General features: G+C 43.6%; 2 protein-coding genes across 10 annotated transcripts in view; both read right to left on the bottom strand.

Annotated features, from left to right (window-relative positions):
* The window catches only part of spen (spen family transcriptional repressor), a 49,495-nt gene extending 42,412 nt beyond the window's left edge, over window positions 1-7,083 (bottom strand). For all 7 annotated transcript variants that reach the window (XM_042343722.1, XM_042343727.1, XM_042343724.1 and 4 more), the window contains exon 1: window positions 6,973-7,083. In XM_042343722.1, coding sequence (XP_042199656.1) covers window positions 6,973-7,055 — 83 coding nt within the window. In that variant the 5' untranslated portion in view covers window positions 7,056-7,083. The remainder of the gene's footprint in view (window positions 1-6,972) is intronic.
* Window positions 7,084-13,506: 6,423 nt separating this feature from the next.
* On the bottom strand, window positions 13,507-25,551 carry fblim1 (filamin binding LIM protein 1). 3 transcript variants are annotated; one of them, XM_042343574.1, is made up of 10 exons: window positions 25,491-25,551; window positions 25,094-25,214; window positions 24,712-24,889; window positions 22,304-22,539; window positions 21,739-21,944; window positions 20,947-21,061; window positions 20,217-20,386; window positions 19,912-20,090; window positions 18,704-18,824; window positions 13,507-14,669 (listed from the first exon to the last, which is right to left on the bottom strand). In XM_042343574.1, exons 3-10 carry the CDS (start codon window positions 24,741-24,743, stop codon window positions 14,550-14,552), a joined length of 1,179 nt encoding a protein of 392 aa, XP_042199508.1. In that variant the 5' UTR covers window positions 24,744-24,889; window positions 25,094-25,214; window positions 25,491-25,551; the 3' UTR covers window positions 13,507-14,549. The 3 variants fall into 3 exon arrangements, with proteins under 3 accessions (XP_042199508.1, XP_042199507.1, XP_007905155.2); XM_042343573.1 differs by lacking the exon at window positions 25,491-25,551 and having other exon boundaries at window positions 25,094-25,259; XM_007906964.2 differs by lacking the exons at window positions 24,712-24,889; window positions 25,491-25,551 and having other exon boundaries at window positions 25,094-25,258.
* Window positions 25,552-25,555: the final 4 nt, after the last annotated feature.

The following is a 25,555-nucleotide window of genomic DNA, read 5'->3' as shown; positions in this document are numbered from 1 at the left end:
AACATGCAAGAACGATCGAGTGCATTTCTACGGCAACTCAACCCGTTTTTTCCACAAATATTTATATATAGTTTGTGGCACGGGGGAGGGGGGGGGGGTGGGTGGGCGCATTTATTCATAGATGTTCTCCACCATTTTAGAACCTAAGCGTACGTTATACACAAAGATGCAAAACAGCGACTTGTTTGGACCTGACTTTTTTTTTGGATAATAAAAAAAACGTAGAATTGGTCGAGCAGCATCTCCGGGAGGGGGGGGGGGGATAGGTTAATGTCTCGTGGGATCTTTCAGTAGTTCTGTTTGAAGGTGTTATTGGAAACATTAACTTATTTTTCTCCTTCAAGTGCTGTCCTGACCATCTGCTATACATCAGTCAATTTCAGATTTCCAGAAATCATGGGGTTTCTTTTTATCCTTAAGCCAAAACATGAAGGTTTAATAGCCCACAATCACAGTGAACCATGGGATTAAGGTGTCAGCATGGTTCAATTGGTAGCACTCTCGCTTCTGAGTCAGAATATTGCAGGTTCAAGTCTCATCGTTTTGGTCAAAACTGACACTCCAATGCACGGTTCGGGGTGTGCTGCATTGTTTGAAGTGACATCTTTCAAATACTAAACCAGGGCCCCAAATTGTTCATGCCTCGATTCTTCACACAATTGGTATTACCCAAATTAAACCTACGGTATTAGAATTTAGAAGTGTGTCAGATTGCAGAGTAAATATGAGTTATCTCTGAGGTTTAAAGGAATGCATGGCCTTACTGCAAAACGGAAGGAGTGGGCAGGGTAGTAGGACCACAAGAGATCAAGAGGTGGAGCGCAGAACTTCATTTCCCACGATTCAATGCGATTCCAATACTTGTCAGTAAGTCTGCATGCGGAGAAGGGTCGAAATATTGAAGCGCGGGAAACGTCGTCTTCATCCATCACCGCCTGTGCATTCACCAGCTTCACTGACGAAGTACTGCATGCATACCTATCGGCTGCATTGAATTATGCAAGCATAATTACGCAGATTATTGATTAAATCAGATTTCTGTACGATTTACGAAAGTTGGCCTGTAACTCAGGACTTTCAGCAAGTCTTATTAAATGTTATGGTCCTGACTGATATGACTTATGTGACTTTCATTGTATAACTACTGAAATATTGCTTTCCAAGACTATGAAAACTACAATGCTCAATACAGTAGTATTACATTATTATTATATGAGGGAACCATATACCGTACCTCCTATACTTTGGCAAAAGACCAAATTTGGCTAAAGTAGAAATTAAATGTTTAAGAACAAATTAACTTCCTAAACCAGAATTGCTTGAAAAAATACAAATAGAATAGATAGCTTAGAGATAGTTACAACACTGAAACAAGGTTGAGTGAAAATCACGCAGTTGATAAAGCAATCAGAACCTCTTGGGACGTCCTCCCAACGTGAAAGGCTAATCAAATGTAATTTTGTATTGATCCACCTTCATTAAATATATAGATATTTAATGGTTTCAAGGTTGAGAATCTTTGTACACAATAACTGACACAGCCAACTGACATTTTCTTGATAAATAATTAAAAGATAAAACATTAAAACCTTGGCAATGATAATAAATGTTTAAAATGAAGTTCAGTGCCAGTCATTCCAAGCACACCCCTTTGAAATGCATTTTCTAGAAGTCAAGGAATGAAAATTCCTACCAGGCAATTATTCTCCATCTAAAATGCCAAATATTTAATATTTTCAAATGGAGAAAACCAAGCATGAAGTCATCAAAGTCTGATGAAGGTCAGGCAGGGTAGTGAACAACTCTCAAATTACATTCACTCATTCCTTGCTTTTAATGATACTTTCATCTGATACAGTACCTATAATGTCAAAAATGGTTCTTCACAAAGCTCGATAAAGTGTTGTGGCTGAGTATTTGTAAGTGAACTTGGCAACCATTTCATACAGTATTGTCCTACAAAGAGCCATGAAGTAAATGGCTATTTTATCTAGAAATGTTAACTAGGGTAAACCTCATTCTCTGTTTGAATAATGTAATGGGATCTTTAAAGTCTACCTCAACAGGCAGACTGACTTTGTCTTAACATTTCATCACGAGGATGAAACTTCTGACAAAGCAGAACTTTTCCAGCACTGCATTGAAGTAGTTCAATAGTGATACTAATGGAGAGTGAGCTGCAAACTGGCTGACTAAAGAATTGGGCTGACATGAGGCAATTGTCATTTAATATAGACAAATGCAGAGTGAAAAGGGAAACGCTAGGCACATAAGCTAAATGACAGCACTCCAAAGGACAATGAGATTACCAGTGAGAATATGATACTAAATAGTGAGAATATGATACGATGGACCAAATATCTGTGTTCTGTAATGTAAATTTCTAAAGCAAATAGTCTACAAATTGCAACGCACAAGAGGAATTTGGGGTCACTAGTGACTAGATCATTGTGAGCATCAGCACAGTATTCATCAGCAGTAAAGAGTGTAAGCGAGATCTTAAGGATATAGTTAAAGGTATATAACACACAGGAAGTGAAGCCAAACCCATAGACAACCCTGATCCAGCACTATGTGCTTCTAAACTATCTGCACTGTACTAAAAATAAAGCTGAATGAACGCACAATACTGGGAATAATGATAAAACGTTTATTAAAAGCATTACCACTGATTGCTTATTCTGGTCAAGTCATGTGCTCTAGGACACTAAGCAGGCATCACATCAATGTACCAGTGTGTCCTTTTAACAGTTGAAAATATTCCTTTATGTTTTTGTAATCAAAAGTACTGTTCTTTCTTCTATTTATTCCATGGATATCAAAGGTTAGTTCCACAGCCTTAACCGTTCCCTGCAAATGCACTTTTTTTGTGGAAGAGATAGAGCAATTCCTACACTACAGATAAACATGAGAGTACAGAATAGAAGATGCAAAGTGGAATTGGCAGCTGCAGACCAGGCACCATTTGTCCTAAGCTACGCATGTATTGGTCCCAATACGAAGCCTATGCCAATTAGCATTTAACGATGGGACCAATTTAGAATTCAACCTATTGTAACAGAGGTCAAATTTGGGCAGATTTCTGATTAGAACATTCCATTTGAGGCTACACGATACTCCGTATTTACTACATGATTTGTTTTTGTAACTTTAATGTAGGGTGTCGATGCTCACATTATTTTTTAAAAAAACAGGAAATCCTTATGTCGATGACAATACAGTGATAACAAGGCGGTTCAATCTTGAAGAAAAAACACTAAAGTAATGTATTAGTCTGCAAGTACAGTTTAGCTATTCTTCATTAATTTCGAATAAGCGGCCGAGTTTGGTAAAATATAAAGAGCGTAAAGAAACCACACCCTTCCCTTAAACTCTAAACACCGTTCCCGAGCAAAAATGCCGAAAACACTGCGGACAAATACGTGAACTGAAGGGACTTGAAACGCTAACGCCATATTTTCCCTTCCTCCTGCCTCCGACTGCAATCCGACTCCTGCTGCTGACGTCGTATCTTTTAACGACGCCTCTGTAATGGCTCCGATTGCAATCTCCTAATTTTAGTTTCCCCAAATACACACCAAAAAAAAATCCATCGTTTCAGTACAGTAAACACACAGCGATGTAGTTCGATCTCTCTCAACGCCTTCCGAACAAATCCTACGCCGTTACAAAAATAGTCCCAATTTAAAGATATTCTGACACATAATGTAAACACGCCCCATGAATATTGCAGTACCAGGTGAATTATCTCCATGATCTGCCCTTTGTTTCACAACCCGTTGCTCTCCTTGGCCTGTTTTCCCCCTGAAGCGTGTTAAGGTTCTAGATCTTTTCTATCTTCAAACCCTTTTGTCCCCTCCCCCTGTGTGTGTGTTCATCTCGTTCTCTGGTGGGGGAGGGGTGGGAACTGGCTTATTTGCATTTCAAGCTGGTATTAACATACGTTTTCAGCATTAAATATGGAAAAGACACAATACTCTGCCCACCGCAAGTACTTTCATATTCCACACTGTATAACCATGGTAGATGTGCTATAAAATAGCAAATGATAAACAACAACACTTGATTATCGGTGGCTCCCACATCACCAGCTTAATAAAACACTAATGCCGGTGACGTTTTATATTAAAATCTTCAATTAATTGTTTTATGATTTGTTTGTATTTCTAAGTATTTACGGAATTGTTTTTACCCTAAACACTAGTGAAAACATTGCCATCGAGAGAATGTAGGAAACAAACCACAATACAAACATTGTAAACCTCACTGTGATAACCATCTGAACATGCACGTATAAAGGGTTATTGTTAAGCAAAGGCTGCACTGGAAGCAGAAACAAAATGAATTAGAAACGTTGAATTATAGAATAATTAAAAAAATGCTTCGGAGAGAAAGAGACATAAAGAAGGAGTTTTCTCTCACTGATCGTCATTAAATGAACAACGATGCCTAGCTTTACATGCGTTTTCAATAACTGCAAATCTACAGCTCGTTTAAGAAAAGGCTGACATTTTATTAACAGCTTTTCTCCGCAGATTACCAAGCAACCGTAACCAGGCAACTTCAGCACAGCCTGAAAGATAGGAGTCCCTTATTGAAAACCTTTATAAACATGGAGAGCTGCCAAAATATACTTCGTCTCCATGTTACCATTTATTTTTCATCCCATAAAAATAGTACGACTTTCAAATACTGGATGCAAAAGGTTGTCTGCTGCTCCAATCCTCGACATGTAAAACCTAGTCTTGCTCTGTTAAGTAAGTGAACTGGAATCCAAATGGATTCTCTTTTTTAACAGAACAAAATCAGATGGATTACATTAAATAAACGACACCACCCCTAAACCGTTGAATCGCAATATTGCAACTACATTTAAACAAATGACGCAATCTGAAGGCTCATTTCTGTGTTTGTGCGGGGGGGGGGGGGGAGTCCTGATACTTTCCCTGAATTAATAATTATCTATCCTTCGTCAACATCTGAATATGAGAAAAACATCCCGGTCACATTGCCACCTGCTTCGAGAACCATAATATGAGTTTTCGGTGTGGCTGGCAACATAACTGGTCGATTAATTCAAAAACAAAAAGTATAATTTCACGAACTGAGTTTCTCCCTTGCATAAATGTCAGGACATCTTCCACCGAACGGGGTATAATGTTGATAACACATGGGATTTAAAATGTCATGAGGCACCAACAAACGCTGACGTACAATTAAAAGAGTATCTTTTTTTTAAACAGCCCAAGAGGTCGAGCTGCATGTCGTACCCACCAAAAAAAAAATGCTGATTCTTTTTTTTTAAAAAAAATCCAGAAATGCGTGGCGGATTGAACGGTGGCATATATCCCTTTGACAGGTGGGTAAAATACATGTTTCTAATACCAAATCTTGAGGGTTGCTGCTGGGAATGGGATCCGCCATTTTACTCACGCTGATCAGCACACGCCACGCTCAGCATCTCTTTCTATCTCAATATTCTTGTGGCTTCGGTACAACATCTCTCTCTCTGTCTCTCTCTATTTTTTAATCCTGTAATTCTAACCCCCCCCCCACACACACACACACCCTCCCCCCACCACCACCCACCCCGTCTATCGGCCTCTACTGAACGGTACTCGAAAAATAATCTTTAAAAAAACCCCATAAAAACTTTTCGAAATTCAGCCACTGGTGGGTGGCGTCGATATGAATTTTTTGTGGGGAAAAAAAACCCCACAAAAGATGTTTTATACCCCCAAAAAAAAAATCTCACTTCAGGCGAGAAGCTTCGGGCCCCGTCGGGGTCTCTGCATTCCCCGGAACGGATAAACAACGCGTGTGAAAACGCAACTCCATGCCAACCCAACAGTCGTCGTATTTCAAAAGACCGGTGGGGTTTTTTTTCCGGCAACTCTCTCTCTCTCTCTCTCACTCACTCACTCACATCACACATCACTCCCGAGGGCAGTGGGTTTAACCCCACACGCGAGCGTGTTCGCGTGGCCGGAGAAGCGTTGCCTACAACAGTGCATCTATTTTTTTTTTCTCTCCCCCCCTTCTCCCCAACGCGAAGAACATGCGGTTTCGGTGCTCCGATCCCAAATTAGCGCCCAGTTTGGCCCCTTTGGTTATCAGTGAACGTGTTGTGTTGTGCTCCCCCCCCCCTCTCTCCCCCGTTTCCCACAGACAGCTCGGTCCTCCATTACAGCTCCCATGTGTCTAAAACACACTCAGACCTTCACATCCCCCCCTCTCTCTCTCTCTCTCTCTCTCCGGGGGCCGGGCTTGCAAACCGCTACGACGATCGCACGCGCAAATCATCACAAACTTTACGGCTTTTTTTTTAAAAAAACACAAAAAAAAACACACACAACACACACGCACCAAAAAAATAAATAAGTCGCGATGGCACGTTTAGGTAGCGCTGGGAATCGGATCAAATCTGGACCCAACTCAATCAGCTCGAGGCCAAAAAAAAATAAAACGGGGCAATGCGTTTGCGATTTAATTGCTTTGCATTTAATTCTCTCCACTTCTCCTTCTCTCTCTCCCCCCCCACACCCTTCAGTGGTTCGTATGGAAGCGACTGTCGGAGCAGAACAAGTCCCCGAGATTGCAGCAACACCACACAACAATAGGAATATTTGTTAAGTCAGCCAGTGACCCCCTTTCCCTCCGACGGAGTAAAGGAGCGATGTGAAGTTTAAGCAGCAGCGTGTGTGAGCTGGGGGGTGGGTTAGGGGTGGGTTGGGGAGGGTGGGGGGAGGTGGAGGGTGAAAACAGCTCCTCATCTCTCTCACACACACACACACACACAATGAGCGGAGCTTTTCTCGCAGTAAAGCAGGAACTGGCACTTTCTCGGGTTTCGGTCAGCCCCGAGCGGGCGGCCCTGCCCGACCCGCACAGCCGCGCTCTCACAATAACAGCCCCAGACTTCCCCCCACACACACACACACCCACAGACCGACCTCGCCGTGTGGGACTCACCGTTTAAAATGCTCGATAATTTTATCTTCGCGCACATTTTCCGGTAAATTCCCCACCCAGAGGTGCCTGGTCTCTCGTGCCATCCTTTAGCGAGTCATCGGGGCTTCCTTTTGTCAGTGAAAGTCTGGGGCGGGCGGGCGGGGGGGGGGGTGTTGGTGGTGGTGGAGATGGGGGGGAGGGAGGGAGGGAGGGAGGAAGGAAGGAAAGAAGGGGGTACAAACTCCTCTCAGTCCGGTCCGGGGTTAATCCTTGAGGTAAAAATTCCCACCATTAGGTAACGCACACTCGCTCGCTCGCGCCGCCCGACCTGACGCGGGGCTTTTTTTTTCCTCGAGACGCTTCACAGTTCGTCCAGGCGGACCACAGGCGGGCACTGCGCCTGCGCGGAAGCCGCTGGCTCTCCCCGCGCGCGAGCGCAGGCGCCACGAAAACCCCGCGTTCGCTGCCAGCCCCGGCTCGGCGGGGCGCGCATGCGCGCGGAGGCGAACCCTCCGCTCCACCCTCGCTGCCGGAGGGGGCGGGTGCGGGTGGGAGTGGAGAGGAGAGGGGGGGGGGTGCGTGGGCGGTGGGGGGTGGGGAGATGTTCGAGCCGCGCGACTGCGCAGACGTGGGTTACGACCCCTCCCACCCAAAAAAAAACGGCTCAGCAAAGCCAGCTCGTCTGAGCTGACTGCGCACGCGCGGAAAATGCGGCACCCGCGTCGATCGGCGGCGGTTGGGAGTGCGCGCGCGTGTGCGTGTGTTTTTTTTTCTCTCGCGCGCTGGCTCGACGAGGCGGTGAACTGCGCAGGCGCAAGGCATCCCGAGCGCCGGCGCCGCCGCCGCCGAGGACAAAGCTGCAGCGTCGGCACACAAGAGAGTGAGCGGAGTCGTTGGGAGTTTGGCGAGTGCGCAGGCGCCGAGCTCGAGACCCCGCCGTGGTCGGTCTGAGGGAGGAAAGTTCTGGAAAAAAGCTGCTGTCGGTGCAGGAGCGGGATGAATAAAGAGAGGAGGAAGGAATCTGAGCAATGTATAGCGACCTCAGGAATTTCCACTAGTTTTCACTCTTAAAGAACAGACCTGTGTGGGGTTTTTTTTTCGGGTTTTTTTGTGTGTATGTATCTTTTTTTTGAAACCCCACTCCTTCCACCCCACCTCCCCCCTCGCCCCCCACCTTCGACCTCTTTTCATACTAAAAAAAAACAACAACAAAACAAAATTGCCGGAATACTTAGTAGGAACCGATTATGGGAAGATTATAAATGCTCTTTTGGGGGCGACGAAATGACCGAGACCGAGGAGATGGCGGACTTCGAACGAAACCTTTCTTTTTGTTTGTGGCCAATAACTTTTTTTGTCTCTTCCTTTTTCTCTTTTTTTTTGCTATCAGAACCAGAAAACCGCCGTTCAGAAATGGGTCCTTTTTTTTTTAACCTCACCCCCCCCCCCCCCCCGCTCCCCTGACAGGAATATCGTCATTCCCACCATTTTTTCCAGGGCCTCTTTTGTCCCTTTCTCCGTCTTCCCGCCACCACCCTTTCTCCTCGTCCGCTCGGGCGCCATTTTAAGCTGACGGAAAGGTCCACCATTTTGTGCTCTGCGGTGCTCTTGGGTCTGTTTGACCGGGAGGCGCCGGGTACACACGCTGCTGGAGAATCAGAGCGATGCACGCGACTTTATGGCTTAAAATGATAGCGGAGGTAACAGCCAATTAAAGCCACGCGGTCCACAGCTAAATTGGCCTCATCTTGGAAGATGCCATTTTCGTGTTTTTTTTTCGTCGTTTGGTTTTCTTTCCCCCCCCCCCCCCAAAAAAAAAATTTCTGAGCGCTAAATAAATCAACGGGCTTCGGGTCCAGCCTGTCACAGACTGTTTTTTTTTCACAAGCTCGATAAAAATAGGCTACGGTTTTTTTTAAAAAAACAAAAATTACTTGTCAGTTTGGAGAGAACGAGAGGATTCTTTGGGGGAAAAGAACAACAAAAGAATGATGGGTAGTGATACAACTGTACAGTAAGTGCTTCAAAAAGGGCATATATCTCTCTATATATATATATAGCAAAAATATTTTCATTAAACGTTGTGTTACGAGATATCTGACTTCGAGATCCAAACATACATCTGCAACCCCAAATGCCCACATGGGCTATGGGTCACACGTGCTTTCATGTTTCTTGGTGTTGTAAAATCGGGTGTTTTATTAGACACAGAAATGATATCATTGCTGCAGTAAGTTGCGAAAAAAAATGTCCGTAATGGCTCCGTATTTCTGTCGAGTAGCTCTGTGTACGAGGCTGGAACCATACGCATCGTGCTTTTGTCTGGGCTGAAACTACAGATCTGAATTCTGCGAGGTGCTGCCTACATGTTTCTGTACCACTGGATAGCAATCCAGTTGATTCGACAGAACTACGTTGCGGCTAGAATTTAACGTGTCCCAAATTATTGTTTTGGGCGTTTCCAAGAATACAAACCGAAGCGATATGCCATCTTTATTTTGGCGTATCTGGAAAAATGCTTAGTACGCCTGAAGTCTCCATTCGTAATAACCCTGCCACAAGTGGATTCTGTCTACTCCTCAGATATAATAATAATACTTGGTTTGCGTTAGATAACTTGTTTTAAACTTGCGATCGAGTGAAAGCAAATGCACTGGATGCATTTCTTCTGAAATTGGAGACCAACTGGTTGCTAGCTTTCAAGTTTTTTATGTATATATATATCGAAATGGTTTCATTTGTTATATAATTGTAAATGGGGTTGTTTTGCCTTTTAATTGCAACTCTGTGTGTGTACACACTTACAAAACCATGAATAAAAATATTGCTGAAATGAGGCAGCCGCAAGCATTCATCTGAATTGTAAAGTCTCATTCTTACAAAGCTTTGTTTTTAACATGTTCTATTTACTAAGAGATAAAGCAAATAATAGTCTCTACCTAGAAATGTAAACCCTAAAACCTAATACATCTGTACAATTAACTGATGGTCATGTCCATGGAACCCATTATCAATCTTTTCCAATAAGTGTGATGCAGAGATTACAAAAACCAATAAGATCAGTTTTAAGAGTTTCTTGGGTATGTGGTTCAACTGAATATTTATTAAATCATAGCTAACATTTATTGAAGGTTGGAAGGGGACAGTCTACCAAAATTGAAGAAAAGCGGAGTACGTTTAAGAAATCCTGTAGATTGTAGAAAAAGGGAAGACTGCAGGAGACGAGGAGTTTCACACTGCAGGTCTTGGGAAAGGTTAGACGAGATGGTGCATTTTTTTATTGCAACGCAGAATACAGCAAATGTAAAACAACTTATTTGGAACTTGGGAAGAAAAAGAAAGGAATTTTGGAGAGCAATGAGCATAATGGTTTCAATAAAATGGAGTAAGAGCTTCCTGACCTTGTAATATTATCAATGAACGCAAGAAGGGCTGATATGGAAGCAGGATTCAAATGTTGACAGAACCCAACCCTCCCCTATTCAAAGTTAAGTTGCTAAGAAAATAAATTATTTGGTAAAGAGAGGAAAACAAGTTTCGTGGAATTGTTTTAATAGAGGGGTAATGAGATCCAAGAATGTTAATGGATTATGTTTTAAGAGTAAACAACTCTTTGGTTATATGACCAGAGTAAAGAGGAAGTGTTTGCTAGACTTGTAATTGACATGAAGAAACCTGCTTCATGATCTGATTAACTAATTTGTTCTCACCTGCTTATACTTTTAAGTCAGCTATTATTCCACAGAATAAAGCGTAATATGCCATTTAGGATGAGAAATTACTCTTTTCTGTTATGTGTCTAAATCCTGCTTTGAGATCTTCTGGTGGCACCTGAAGTTATATTGCTCAAAATGACATGCTCAAAATCATGTGTTTGTCCTGCTCAGTGTGCTATCTCGGAAAGGTGATAGAAATGGAGCCAGTGAAGGGTTCCAGCATTAGTGCTCTAGAACTTGCTTGTACACTTGGAGATCGATGTAGATTCCATTCCTAACCTGAGCGGCATCGAATGAAGGTTGTAGGGGAGAAAAGATCAGATGTACAGTTGTGACTGGTAGTCGGTAGGAATTTTTGGTAGTCTTGGATAATGCTACTTGCTCTCTCAGCAAAGGGAGTACTGATGCTAGGTAGCCCCAAGATTTGTCATAATTTATAGGAATACATTATTTAATAGGAAAATACTGTTCAGTTCTAAAAAATAAATTTAATACGTTTCTGGTTACACGTTTTTGTGCTGTTTTATACATGTCTATTACTGTAAAATAATTGGCAGTTTCATTACATAGTATTTAAGGTGTGATCATTTGCTAGACTGGTATTCTGACTGGCCCATGAATGATTTGATAATTTGCTACCCTCACAATGTTTCTGAGTGCTGTATTTTGGAATAATTTTATTAATTGCATTGTAGCTGTAACTAAAATAACAGACATGGATGAATGGGGCAAATAAGGTAACCTATTGATTCTTCAGCTAGACTAAAATTTTCTATATCCCTATACTCAACAATGACATAGAATGATACAACACAGGAAAACAGCAGGGAAACGGGTTGTTCAACAGAACTAGACCTTGGGATAATTTTAGACAATTTTCACAACTTGCCCTAGTAACGTTTTTTGCCTAAAACCAATTTCACCTCAGTAGCTTAAACATGCTTCTTGAGATTTCAACCTTGAAAAGTGCAGCCTATTGCCTTTTAACAGCTCCACCCATCAGATACCAAGTTACAAAACCTGCTGTGCTCAGAATACTTAATGTTATTCTTCTGAAAGCACTTAAATTCACTCCTACCTGACGAAAGTACTTCTGGTTCCCTTGGATCCAAAACAGGCATTGCCTTTGGTGTGTTGTTCCTTATTTGAAAACAAATTCTACTGCCAAAATCATTCAATAATTTAAAACACAAACTTAATACAGGATTTCCTTATATTTGTCTGCAGGATCCCTTCATAATGATAGATGCTTAGAACCATCTGTATTTCGGAACATTAGTCTATAAACATTGTCTTTGAGCATCAAGCTTCATGATTTGAAATTGGTATGATTTATAAGGGATTTCCTTTCATCACATATTTGCTTCCTTTGAGTATGTGGGGAAAAGGTGGAAGATAGCATGGTGAGGACGTGATCAATAATAACTATTTAAAATTCAAGGATACTACTTCTTGCTTGGTGTAGTGCCATTTTTGTGCTAAGACAATATAATGCCTCACTTGCTATGGTTACACTAGTTTATTCTGGCAATTGTTCAATCTGACCACTTTTAATAGCCTTATGTCTATGGGAAACAAAATTTTTGAAGATCATAAAAAATGTATCAAAGTAATTTGTTGAAACTAGTAAATGTTTATGTTTGTCTTTTACTTAACGTATTGTAAACGTTTAATTTGGTAGCAACGTATAGAGGGCATCTTGTGAGCAGATAGTTGTGGCATTGTGTACAGTATTGTGAAGGTATATAAGTAATATTTCTGTAATTTATGTAGCAGTAGAAGCAAATGATATAGAGAGTAAACTTTTGTAAACACTTATGTAGTTTCGTACCTGGAAGAATAAGCTTGATCATGTGATAAATACTGTAATCTAATTTTGTTTGTATATTATAGAGTTAAATACAGAATTCATCCCACACATGAGCGGAACTGAATAACATTTTACTATATATTCCCCTCCAGTTAGGTATCAATTGATTGTACCATTGGTGTTTTTGGAATTGAATCTTTCTGGAGGGACTTATTGGAAAATTGGTTGGGAAGAAGGTTGCTTTGTGAGTGTGTATTTCTGTGTGAGGATTTTGGGTTACATAGTAATATACATGATCAAAAATTAGCATTGCAGTTCATCTTGCTGTGTCTTCCTTGGTCTAGATGTTTGACTGTATTAAACATATTACAGTTAATAACTTTATTCTCCTCCCTTAACTTTTCTAGTGAATAAGTTGTTTTATTGGTTGGGATGGGCATTGTTTTATGGGAATGGGAATAATCTCTGAGCTGTAGTCTCAGCCAAGCCTGCCATATTATATTCATCTAGGATACAGATGAACTCCTTTAATGGTTATTGAATAGTTAGCAAACTCTGACTGAAACTCACCCTTCTCTCAATCACCAAATCTTGGGAGTTGCTGTGGCCAATGGTCATCACGATCCTAGCTGAGAATGTCCTGATAGAACAGATCTTTCTAGTTTATAAAGTTCATTACCAAATTAAATGGCAGTCACACACCAAGCTATTGGCACATTTACATGTTTACACATTTAATATCATGAGTATGGGGAGAAACATAGGAACAGGAGTAGGCCATTTAGCCCCTCGAGTCTATTCCGCAATTCATGGCTGATCTGTACCTCAACTCCAATTATCCACCTTTGCCCCCTATCCCTTGATACCCTGACCTAATAAATATCTATCCACCTCAGTCTTGAAGATGTGAATGGAACCAGCATCCACATCCTTTTGGGGGAGAGAGTTCCAGATTTCCAGGGTTGGAAATGTTGTTTCAAATATGTTTTCTGTTGTTAAAATTCAAAATAACAACATAAAAATAGGAAATGCCAGAGAAATATTTAGTCAAAAGGATGTTAATTTGCATTTATATACAGTAGTAACTTTCACATAAAACCAAACATTTTGAAGTGCTTTCCAAAGTATAATTCATTAGAGATGCAGTGAATGTTTTACAGTACATAGGCAAACATGGCAGCTAATCAGCACCAGTCTCATAAGCAACAATGGGATGAGCAGACAATTTATTTGATATTTGGGGTCACTTTGGGTTGGAAGGGGAATATAACACAGGATAACCAGGAGTCAGACAGAATGGCAAGGCAGACGGAACCCAAATGAAACAAGTCAAAAAATGGGATGATGATCTGGAAATAATAAAATTGTATAAAATATAGAATGTTATGCATGCAAACCCAAGGAAACATAACATTCATAACAACATAACACCAATAAAGTCTCACAAACAACCGAGTGAAATTAAAATTGAGGAAGGAAAAAAGACCAGCCCAGACACAGATATAGTCAAAGCCATAGTCATGTCACAGGAACAAAGTACCACGCAAGCAATGGAACCACAAATGGCTTTATAAAGCAATTCAACAAGTTCCTATCAACTAAAATAATTCATGTTATGGGATTTACAGGTGGAGATATAGAAATTTTTGGCCCTGTAGGAGGTCACTTGGCCTGTCCTGCATATCTTCTTAAGTTTTTTTTATAAATTTCATTTTCCAACTCTTTCCACAACTACCCTCATGTTTTTACTTCTCAGGTACTCACTCACCCAGTTCCCTTTTCACTGATTCTATAGAATCCACACACATGCTTATGTGGGCTTGAACTCGTGTCTGGTTCAGATAACCTTAAACGGGTGGGGTTTCCATGTGGCTGACTAAAGCAAAATATTCTATTAAAGGATTTTGTGAGAAGCTTAAATGAGTAGCTGGATGGTGAAGCTCTGCTGGAATTGTTATAATGTAAACCTTTGGAATGAAGCAAAATGGTGCAGTTGAGATGTATGAAGTGCGCAAATGGTATCAAATTCTCCAGCAGTTCACAGGTTGTGTTCCACTTCAACTCCACTCGAATCATGAGTATGGAACTTCACCTCTGGCACACTGACAATTGCAAGTCTTGCAGAGAATTTGATTGCCCAGTGGAAAGCACCCTTCATCTGTAGGATCAGGAGACAGGAGAATTCCACATTTCTGTAAACAAGACAACATAAAAATTTACTAGAAAAAGCATTCTCTGAAGTTTTGGTTAGTAATATGCCAATTATCATGTTCTGTTCTGTCACCACACAGATATTTGATCAGCCCCTGTTTAGCACACTGCTTTTCACTAAATGCTCTGACTAAATGTTAAGTCTCTCCTCTTCACATTAATCACTCATACCTACTGTACATCAAAAATAATTTAATCCGTTCCTTGTTGGCTGTCCTTGCTCCACCCTTCATAAGCTTGAGCTCATACAGAAATCTGCAGACAGTATCCTCTTCCACACTGTGCCCATTCGCCCTTGCCAAGTTCCAGTGGCTCCGTTTCCCAATGGATTGTGTTCATGATCTCACAAACCTTGCCCAACCTCCCTACTTTTTGCAATCTCCGCCTACAGCCTTATTGTCTGACCTGCATTGCCTGTTTCCTTCTATGACTTGACTATTGCACTTTCCTCCAAGGTGGAAGTTGCTTTTAGCAGCTTTAGTGTAGCAACGTTAAGTCTGTTGCAATTTGCTTGAGGATTGCAACACTTGACCATTTCAGTAATAGAACCAGTGAGTCTTAAAACATTTCACCCTGGTAGGTTTCAGTTAGGAGGGATCTTGACAGCAAGGCCACACTGAAAGTACAACAGCTTCTGTCCAAAGCCTGTCACAGACAAGCTTCAGAGATCCATCATTTCAAGACTGGAGCAAACTGAAACTTCAAAGTGATGTGTGTAAAGAGAGGTGTCATTGTTTGTAGAGACTTCGCTTGGTAACAATAATCCTTGCACTTGATATAGAACTTTTTCACGTCTTCTAGAGGTCTTAAAGCAGTTCACAGAATAGACTGTAAAGTGAATTGATAAAAAAAATTGTGGGTGAAATGCGGCAGCAAATTGAGCACAGCAGTGTCCCACAAACAGTCGTAGATTGAAGTGACTAATTTATTATTGTTTTTTTTCTTGAGGGATTATTATCAGGCGAGTGGAGTAAGGAAACTTGCCCAAGGTTTCACCCCCTGCCGGGAATCAAACACAGGTCTCTCACTTGCCATACGTCGTACCAGTCCTGTGAGAAACTCTACCTCAATGCAATCTACTTCCAATCTAACCACTGAGCTACAGGACTCCACTTATTTGGTTAATATCGGAGCCTGTGTAGTGGCATTTCTCAGCCAGTTTAACAAGGAATTCCTGCTTGACAACCAGTTGGAACACTGATTTGAAAGTAGATTGCATTGAGGTAGAGTTTCTCACAGGACTGGTCTGACGTGTGGCATCTCTGGTTAATAGGAGTCCTCACTTTGTAACACTGAGGTTCCTTATTGAGGAATTAGGCTGAGAAATACCACAGTTTTAAACCCATGGTACAGGGAAGGTTGTCCAAGTCACTGAGGCTAGCGGTTTCCCCCTGCGGAGGCCTAGCTAATCTATACAGTGCTTTAAAGAGCAGTTACAGTGTTTCTTTAAGAGCTGCCTTTCTGGTGCAGCTGGAAACACTGGTTCCTGAACAAAAGATGACTCATCCACCAAGAGACATGTTAGGAGGAAGTAGTGAAGCTTCAACTTTACAGTGATGTTGGAGGCGTTCAGATAAACTGCCTGATTCAGTTAGCAAATTTAGCCTGATTTACAGTAATTGGTAGGAATGAAAGGTTTAGATTTAGAAGAAAAAGGAAAGAACTTGTATGTTTATAGTATCTATAGCTCTTTAAAGTAATTATTCTCATGTGTTTTCTGTAGGATAACATGGCAGCCATTTTGCACATCACAAGGTCCCATTAAACAGTTATAAATTTAACAATTTATCTGATGGTTTGTTGGCCAGGACACTGCGAGAAACTCTGAATAGAGCTGTGGGAACTTTAACATCCACCTCCCAACTTGTGCTGAAGTGTCAGCTCAGATTTTGTGTTCAAAGTTGCAATGAGAGGCTTAGATCCACAAGCTCCTGACTTAGGGACGAGAATTAAACCAAAGAAGCTAAAGCTTATTTTTGTGAATTTGTTGGTCATGTGAGGGTGAAATTTAACAGCGAGGGCTTTGGGTAGTCTGACCTCACTGTGGTTGCATTGAGGGCGGAGAGGGAACTGGCCTAAAAACACAGGTGTTGATGTTAGATTAATACTCCACATATTAACTCAATTGCCTTTGGGGTGAGGAAGGATTTCATAAGTGTTTGGGAGTTTTCCCTGCAGTCACTTACCTCCTCCAGGAGATTAAGTATAAAAGGAGAAGCCACAGTCAGGTCACAATCAGGATTATCTCCGTGGGAAAATAAACAGATTAGGTTGCTATATATCATTTTTTTTCCCCCTTTTTATTCACTTTTCTCGAAATAAACCTGGGTGAGAGGTAATTCTTCAGATGGATTAATAGAGATGTGCGTAGGAACTGGTCAAATATGAACAAAATGAATTTTTACTGTATGTTTTTCCCCACACAACTGCCCACCATTAAGACAGTCAAATTATTTGGAGCTTAGTGCTATAATGGTAGCAAACAAAGAGCGTCTGCACTGTCAGTATTACTTTTGCTGAGAACACGTGGTAATAGTCAGAGTCCAGCAGGCAGGTGTTACCTGGGTCTAACTTGCAATTCTAATGGGATTCCCTAATAAAGAACATCACAAATGGGGACTCCTTCCCTTTCCCAGAAATATGTCCAGGCAAACCGCTCGTGGGAACCTTGCACGGCCAAGATCTATTTGTGGTGCAGATTCTTTCCCCATGCCCTCACCTCCACGTCAACTGGAAATCCAATCTTATTCCTTAGTAAGGAAACCTGTTACAATACACCATAAATTAGGCCCCATTAATTCTGATGGAGCTGTAGGACCCTGATTTTAACACTAGAGAAAGTTTTGAAACTATGTGCTGAAGCCATGCTCGCAGGCTAACCTGAGCAGCACCTGCACACACCACTGTATCACCTGTTTCGCATGAAGTACAGGCAAATTTGGGACTAAAGAAACCAGCATCTACTCAAAATACTAACAGTAAATCCTTCAAAATAGAACTAAATAGATGCACTATTAACGTTGGCCTGTGTAAACAATGCACGCAGTGTAGGAATCGGCCGCTTGTGACAGCACATGATATAAATGGCTGCTCCATCAGCCTATTGTTCAAGGTCACATGGATTATTTTTGCACATTTAATATCTTGTTTACAATGTAGAGATTCAAATCCTTACAATCTTAGCCTTCAGACCAACCGTTGCCTTAAAATGTAACACTGAGCAAGGCCTTGGAAAATTCTTAAATTCAGCCTTAATTTGCAATCGGGTTTTCCGTCGTTCTTTAAAACACCTGTGGACTGGCGTTTCACTTTGACTGACGGTGAGGCCTGCGGTATAGCTTCACTTAGTTTAACTGAAAGATGGATGTGAGTCTGGGAGTGAGAGGATCAGATTCTCTTCCTCCTGGGCAATGGGCTGTCTAGTGGGTGCCACCTGCCTTTCAACCTAAGCAGTTTTAAACTTCTCTCCACACATCAGTGCCTGTGTACGGGAGGACTGTCCTTTTCACAGAGAGGTGACACCCATTGTGTATCTCGGGAACACAACTCACCACCTGGAGTGTGTTGATGTCCTCATGGGTTTCCTGTCAGATTGTGTGCTTCCTGGACTGTAAAGGTTTCCCTGCTGAACCCTTCCTGTTCTCACCACGCTAACTCCTCCCAGGATCCAGTGGTCAAACCATATTGCCAGAATGATTCTGAAACTGGTTTCACAGAGTGCTTGAATTTGCCTTGTGGAGTGTATTGATTTGCTTTAGGATTACATCGGATGTTGCAAGTCTAAAGTCAACATCTATAAGCATCCAATTGGTTAATACCATCCAAAAATAGTATTTTTACTGCAGTGAATCAATGACAATTTAGCACCCGGACCTGGTAACTGTTTCCTCACCAGTCTCCGTAGCTTCACATGCCACAAGTTACAAATTCATCCCGATGAGTTCTGTCCCGCATAGACTGCATCATGCTTGAAAGATGGCAGGTACATAAGTTCAGATAACAGGACCCTCCTTACCTCACATTTGTAGCAGTTGATGTGAAAGTGCCGATCAAACAGCTCAATGTTCATGCATTCTTCTGCCTCAGTCTCAGACATAATTGGTTGGTTACAGACTGAGCACTGTGGGGCATATCTCCTGTAGCAACAAAAGGGACAAACGTCAGGATTTTGTACACGTGATAAATATTAATTTTCTCCCACAAAATGCAGTCAATCCACTTTACAGTATATCCTGCGAAGCGTTTCCAGGTGTCTTGGAAGATGTGATAAGACGTTGTATGAAATGCAAGGATTATTATTATTATAAGGTGGGGAAAAGGTCGGCTGTTTGTGGGACCTTGCTGCGTTCAAAATGGCTGCTCCATTTATTGGATAAAACCAACCTTCGCGCTACATTTCGTGAATTGTCTTTGTTAGAAAAAAAAGGCAAGTTTGCGTGAATAAAAATAATACATATTGCGGAGAGCCTGCAGATAGATTGTCGGAAGCAATAACAATGCAACAAACAGGAAGCTCTTCTCGATACTGTGTTCTTCTGTCAAACCTGATGCTCAGAGGAAGCCAATTTATAACCAGCTCAGTATCTTTCGGTAGCACAACAGTCCCACATGCTGTCAGCAAATGGTATCGCAGCCCCATACCATCTTTATACCGTAGCGGAATAAATACAAGAACTTAACTTTTATTTTTGTGCAGCCCGACAGGTCCCGGCGCTTTACAGTGATTATTGTCAAGCATAGTGGCTGTTTGTGTAAGCAAAATCAGCCGCCATTTTTACACGCAGCGAGGTCCAAAGGCAGGGTGCAACCTTGATTGTCCTATTGACCTGTTCTCTTTCAAACCCTAAGCCACCGCTTTATAGCAACAACAACAAATGCTCGTTTTCCCTCTGCAATTCCTTCGACCTCCATCCCGAACTCACCCGCAACACAACTGAATCCCTCATTCGCGTCTTTATCTAGATTTATATTTAAATGCTCTGAGACGTTATCAAGCATGAAAAACGCTATATAAATACACCTCTAGAGTGGTCAAATTCTCCTCACTGAATTTCCAAACACCATTGCAGAATTCTGCAACTTGTATTGTCTCCTGCACTAGGTTCCGTGTGTCCACCATGACACCAAGCACCGTCACATACCAATGTCGCGCATTAAACCAGGGCCCCGTGGATCACAACTGCAGGTCCTTGAGCTCCAATGACATGTGACGTACATACGTACCTCTGAAAATCTCGGATGCAATGGATCTCGTTAGCCTCGTTCAGTCCAAAACGCTCATTCCCGATGGGTCTGTGACACACGACACACGTGAAACACTCGGGGTGGAAGGCCATGTTCAGGGCTCTCATGATTTCATTCACCAGCTTCTTCCCGCATTTCCCACATTTCTCCAGAGTGTCCTATGGTTTAACGACAACAACAAATTATATCTACACAGGGCCTTTCACGTCAGGAGGAGGGGGGGATGTAAAAAGTTAATGCAAACTCAAGGGTTTTCATGCCCGAGGGGTGAGGATGAACAGTACCTGATAGCAGGGATCACAGTGAGGAATGCCTTTCAAGTTGTAGTAAGTCTTGCCAATGAGTCTGCATTGGCATTTCCCACACTTCAGACAATCCTCGTGAAACAACTGGCCCATAGCCTGGACAGCGGGGACGATCAGTGGAATCACCTGCTGGCAATAGCCACAGATCTCTAGGAGACAAAACCCAAGAGAATTTACAGAGAGCGGCTTCAACCAACCAACTACCCCACACATGCACATGGACACACACATACCCACACGCAAGAAACCCCCTCCTCACAACCAGCCAGGTTAATAATAATAATAATAATCCTTGCGCTTGATATAGTGCCTTATCATGGTGTTGGGATGTCTCAAAGCGCTTCACAGAATATACTGTAAAATGGATTTGACTGTACTTTGTGGATCAAACGCAGCAGCCAATTGCACTCAGTCGTGGATTGAAGGGATTATTACCCCCGGAAAGCGATCTGCCAATCGGCTTAACAACCGGGTTCCTTTGCTGGGTAAAGAAGTGTGTGGAGTAACAAAACTTGCCTAACGTTTCGCCCCGCCCGGGAATCAAACCCAGGTCCTTTAGCTTGCGAGGCGAGTGGGCTAACCATTACGCTACGGGGACTCCACACTACAGATTCCCACACACCATCTTGAGAATTATTCTCCCCCAACACAGTCTTAAAAACTATCGCACCCATATTTCATATTTCGGGCATTTTTTGCTGGTCCATACCTGGCTGGGGTAATCCATTCAAGCTGCTCTCTGGTTTCAGTGACGGAGAATTCCCTGGTGTGTGGTCCGCAGTCCGAGCTCGATATCCCTCAGGCTCAGAGGCTGCAGAGCGAGGCTAGAGGAAAGAGAACAGGAATGGGATGAGAAGTCGCTGGCAACACTCAGCAGGTCAGGCAGCATCTAAGGAGAGAGCAAAGTGAATTAACTCACAGTTTTGCCTGTTCATTGGACTTCCCAACTCTTCCCTCCACAAACTGCAGATTATTCAGAACCCTGCAGCTCGTGTCCTCTCCCGCACCAGGCTCCGGGAACCTATCACCCCCGTTATTCCCCGCTTCACTTGCTACCCGTTCCTTAGGGAATCGAGAACAAAACCCTCATTCTTACCTTCAAGGCCCTCCACGGTCTTGTTCCCCCCACCTCCCCGACCTCATAACCCCATATCAGCTTGTCCGCTCCCTCCGCTCGGCTGACACCAGCTGCTTCAGGTCCCCCGCACTTCCCTTCCCACCATTGACAGTCGGGCATTCAGCATCTCTGTCCCCACACTCTGGAACTCTTATCCCGCAATCCCTCCACCTCACTCCCTCTCTTGCCTCTTTCAAGTCCCGTCTGAAGACCTTCCACTTCGATTGTGCCTTCGGCCACCCTCTTACCCCACAACGCCCTCCTCCCCTTCTGACCCCAACTCCCAGCTCGGGGACAAAACCCCTGATTATCCAGCGCCCTGGGACGTCTTTCCGACGTGAAGGGCACTGCACAAGTGTAATTTATTGTTAATCTGTGTCCTACCTGCTCGGCTGGAGATGTTCCGAGCCCCGGGGCCTTCAGTCTGGTGGGAGTATAGTCGAGTCCGAAGGGTGCCTGCACCTCCCTGCGGTAGGGAGAGGGTGGGGGAGGAAGTGGCAGCTCCCCAGGCTGGAGAGCATTCCATTCGTTCACTGGAGGGGGAGGGGGAGGAGGAGGAGGAGGGGGAGGAGGAGGAAGGGGCAAAAAATCTGCAAATAAAGGGCACACACGGAATGAGAAGTGAACACACAACTTTGCTTCTTTTGATTCGCTGCCTCTTTATGTATCTCCACGTGGATCCACACCCGTCACTCCCGTGAATATTCTGTGAAGCGCTTTGAGATGCCTGCAAATCTTTTTGCCTCCCTTACCTCCTCCAAGGCTCGTTTCAAGACCCTCCTCTTCAACCGCGCCTTCAGGCACCCTCCTACCCCTACCCTCCCAGCCCTTCACCCCTCCTGATCCCAACCCCTAACTCGGGTCCAAATCCCTGACTGTCCAGTGCCTTAGGATGTCCTCCCGATGTGAAGGCACTATACAAATGTAATTTGTTGTTGTTGTTTCTTACCTCCGTTAGCAGCTTTAAAGGCTGTTGGGGTGGAGGCCGCTCTGGTTGCTGTTGCCCTGCTTCCGTGTCCATTGGTGTAGACCTTGTCCTCGGATGCGGAGGAGCCTGGCTTATAGTCTGCCTTTGAAGCCTCGAGAGAGCTGTATGTCTTTGAGGCACAGATTGTGCCAGGAGTCACGAGCCGGATGTAAACCGAGCTGACTTTCCTTGTCTGAGACATCTTGACTTTGGAATGTCTGAAATCAGGCAAAACAGGTAGAGGGGGGGGGGGGGGGGGTCAGGGTCAGTCGGCTGATCAGCTTCCCACTACACTCGTTCAGCAAGTAAACCGATCACCAATCCCGAAAATGTGACATAGACAAACCTTTGCAGCGCCCGAAATACAGCAACAACTTCAAGCCGAACGGCGACTCGGAGCGATTGTTTTACCTAATTTCAGACGCTCCAAAGCCAACTTCGAAAGGCTCAGAAGGCTTCATGGTAAATGACTTTCAAAACTGAGGTGGATAGATATTTGTTAGTTCAGGGGCAAGAGCCGGTAATTGGAGTTGAGGTACAGATCAGCCGCAATCTCATAGAATGGGGGAACAGGCTCGAGGGGCTGAATGGCCTCCTGTTTCTATGCCTCTAAATATTGTGAAGTGTAGCGACTGTAATTTTTGAAAACTTATGGCTCTGACCTATCACTCCCCCCCTCCTCCCCCCACCCGTTTGCCATCCACCCCCCACCATTGTAAAGTACTCCCAGGTCCAATTTACATGACGGGCGCTGTGTAAACTCGCTCACACAAACATACGATCTCTCACACACACTCATTCATTTACACACATACAGACACTGATTTCTTCATACACACAAACTTTCACATACACGCAGACAGCTATTGCCGATGTGCAGCCTATTTCACTTCAAAGGAGTTGATTCAGGCACGGAAACCTTCCTTCAGCCCCGAAGGCATTAATCGGCTTAATACAGTCTATGTCATTTGATCTGCAATAAACTCTCACTTATGGGCAGTAATTACCAAGTCATGAGACAAACCCTGGAGCTGCAGAAGATTGTGTTCAAAGGGCGTGGAGCTGGTGAATACACAGGCCACCCAGGTGAGGTGGCAGGTTCAATTCCTGCTCTGTGCTGAGTCAGCCTGGGCAATGGCTTGGGCTGCAGCAGAGGGGTTAGAGACGTGGAAAATCAACCGGGTTTCCTGCTCCTCATTCGAAATTCTCACGTCTCAGCCTTAAGGCCATTGTGTTAAAATTGTGCACAACTTTGGAACGTTCTCAAATCCAGCCTTAATTGGGTGTCAGCAATTGGCTCAGATTCCATGGGTCCCTTCAGTTAAATATTAACCTGACTTCCCTCTCCCCACCCACCCATTGCAGAAACCCTTGCTTATATTGCTAGGCAACCCTCGTTTATCAGAAGTAAGTAAGAACCCGGTTGGTTATTAGTCGATCGGCGGATTGTTTTTCTGGGGTAATAATCTCTCCAAAGAAAATTTTTTTTTAAAATGTGGTTACTCAACCCACGACTGTGTGTAGGGCACTGCTGTGCGCAATTGGCTGCCGGGTTTCGCCCACAAAACACAGAGTTAATTCACTTTACAGTATATTGCGCGAAGCACTTTTAAGACGTCTTGAAGACGTGATAAGATGCTATATCCAACACAAGGATCATTATTCTCCTGTCATTTCAAGGATTCATTTTCCCAATGCTCTCCTCTGACTTCCTCTTCAGCTCCAGTCTCCAGTGGTGCAGAACCTCTGCAGCCCAGGTTCTCAGATTCTCTCCTGCACAAGTCTTCACATGCCCATCACATCACTCCCAAACATCCCAAGTGCCAATAGCTCCCAGTGCGTCAGAGGATTATGTTTAAACTCTTTTTGTTCCAGTCTTTAAATCCCTCCAGTCTCACTTCACCCAACAATGTGATCTTCCCAACTCTATATTCCCATCTTGAACCTTCTGCCCTTATGGGTCTGTTCTATTACTTGCTCTGAACTGGAGTCCCGCAGCATAGTGGTTAGAGCACTCACCTCACAAGCGAGAGGAACCGGGTTCGACTCCTGGGCAAGTCAGGGCGAAATCTTAGGCAAATTTCCTTACTCCACACGCACGCCTCTGCTTACCTCGCAGTAAGTAGGAACCCGGTTGTTAGTCGAACGGCAGATCGCTTTCCGGGGGTAATAATCTCTCCAAAAACCAAAATTATAATAATTTGGTCACTCAATCCATAACTGTTTGGGGGACACTATTGTGTGCGATTGGCTGCCAATCTCCATCAATGCTGGCCGCAAGTAACCCGTGTTTACTGGCGGGAACGCCATGCCGTGCATTATCTGTATTGGCTTAAACCTTGTCACCCATTAACCCAATCCATTAGACGGCCTCCCACCCTCCCTCTTACCTGTCTTTGTTGCTGAGCTCAGTGCTGCGCATTCAGAGGTCTGTCCATAGCCGTGAAGCTGTGTTGCACTAACGTGCCTCCCCTGAAAGCCCCAGCATTCAGCAGGCAGTGCCTCAGAGCGGCTCCTGGGATATGACTCCTCGCGCTCAGGTCAATCTCTCTGGCTGCCTCGACTTTGCTTTTTACCATAAAAGGAAAATGAATTCCTGGGGCATTAGTACCGAAACAGGAAGCTGCTCAGAGACTAACCTGCCCCCTGTGCACAGGCTCCAGTGTCTCACTCACTCACTCACTCAGTCAGTCAGTCAGTTTGTCATATCACTGTCAGGGGCAGTGTGCAGATTCTCAGATAAGCTCAGTTCTTTCCAAGTGAGGTAATTACCTTACGTGCCCTTGACAAGAAGCAGCCTGTTCCTGTGTGTGTGTTTTGCATTAATCTCTCTGACACTGCAACTTGCATTTGTTTAAATACACTGACGATTCCTTTGTCCTCACTGCGAAACCTGCACAAACAGACGGTTTATGTTAAAGGGCAGGACGGGGGGATGGTGGGCGGGAGGGAGAATAAACGCCAGGGGGGTGGGGGGGGGTAAAAAAAAGTCAGAAATACAGTATGTTCCAGCCCCTACCCCCCCCCCCCCCCCCCCCAGCCCAGGCTGTCTGCGATCTCTGGTCAGGGCTGTTCCGTGTGCAACAACAGTCTTATATTATCAACCACTTGCAGGATGACCCTCACGTCAGCCACTGTCTGTATCAGTGAAGCTGATGAAGAAACATACAGTCGATTCCCTTTCCGGTGTGTCCTGTGCTGCGCTGGGAGACGTCTTGGAAGACGCGATAAGGC

This window comes from Callorhinchus milii, unplaced genomic scaffold (assembly GCF_018977255.1).
Source record: "Callorhinchus milii isolate IMCB2004 unplaced genomic scaffold, IMCB_Cmil_1.0 Scaffold24, whole genome shotgun sequence".
NCBI classification, from domain to species: domain Eukaryota; kingdom Metazoa; phylum Chordata; class Chondrichthyes; order Chimaeriformes; family Callorhinchidae; genus Callorhinchus; species Callorhinchus milii.
Note: the sequence above shows the minus strand (reverse complement) of the source record. Positions and strands in the feature narration are given on the sequence as shown.

Excerpts from the sequence above, each read along its gene's own strand:
- fblim1 (XM_042343574.1), bottom strand. The coding sequence starts at position 24,743 with ATGCGCAGCACTGAGCTCAGCAACAAAGACAG. Across the intron at positions 18,825-19,911 it reads TGCATCCGAGATTTTCAGAG|GAGATATGCCCCACAGTGCT; the intron begins GTACGTATGTAC and ends TTGTTGCTACAG. Across the intron at positions 14,670-18,703 it reads TCAACTGCTACAAATGTGAG|AAATGTGGAATTCTCCTGTC; the intron begins GTAAGGAGGGTC and ends TCTTGTTTACAG.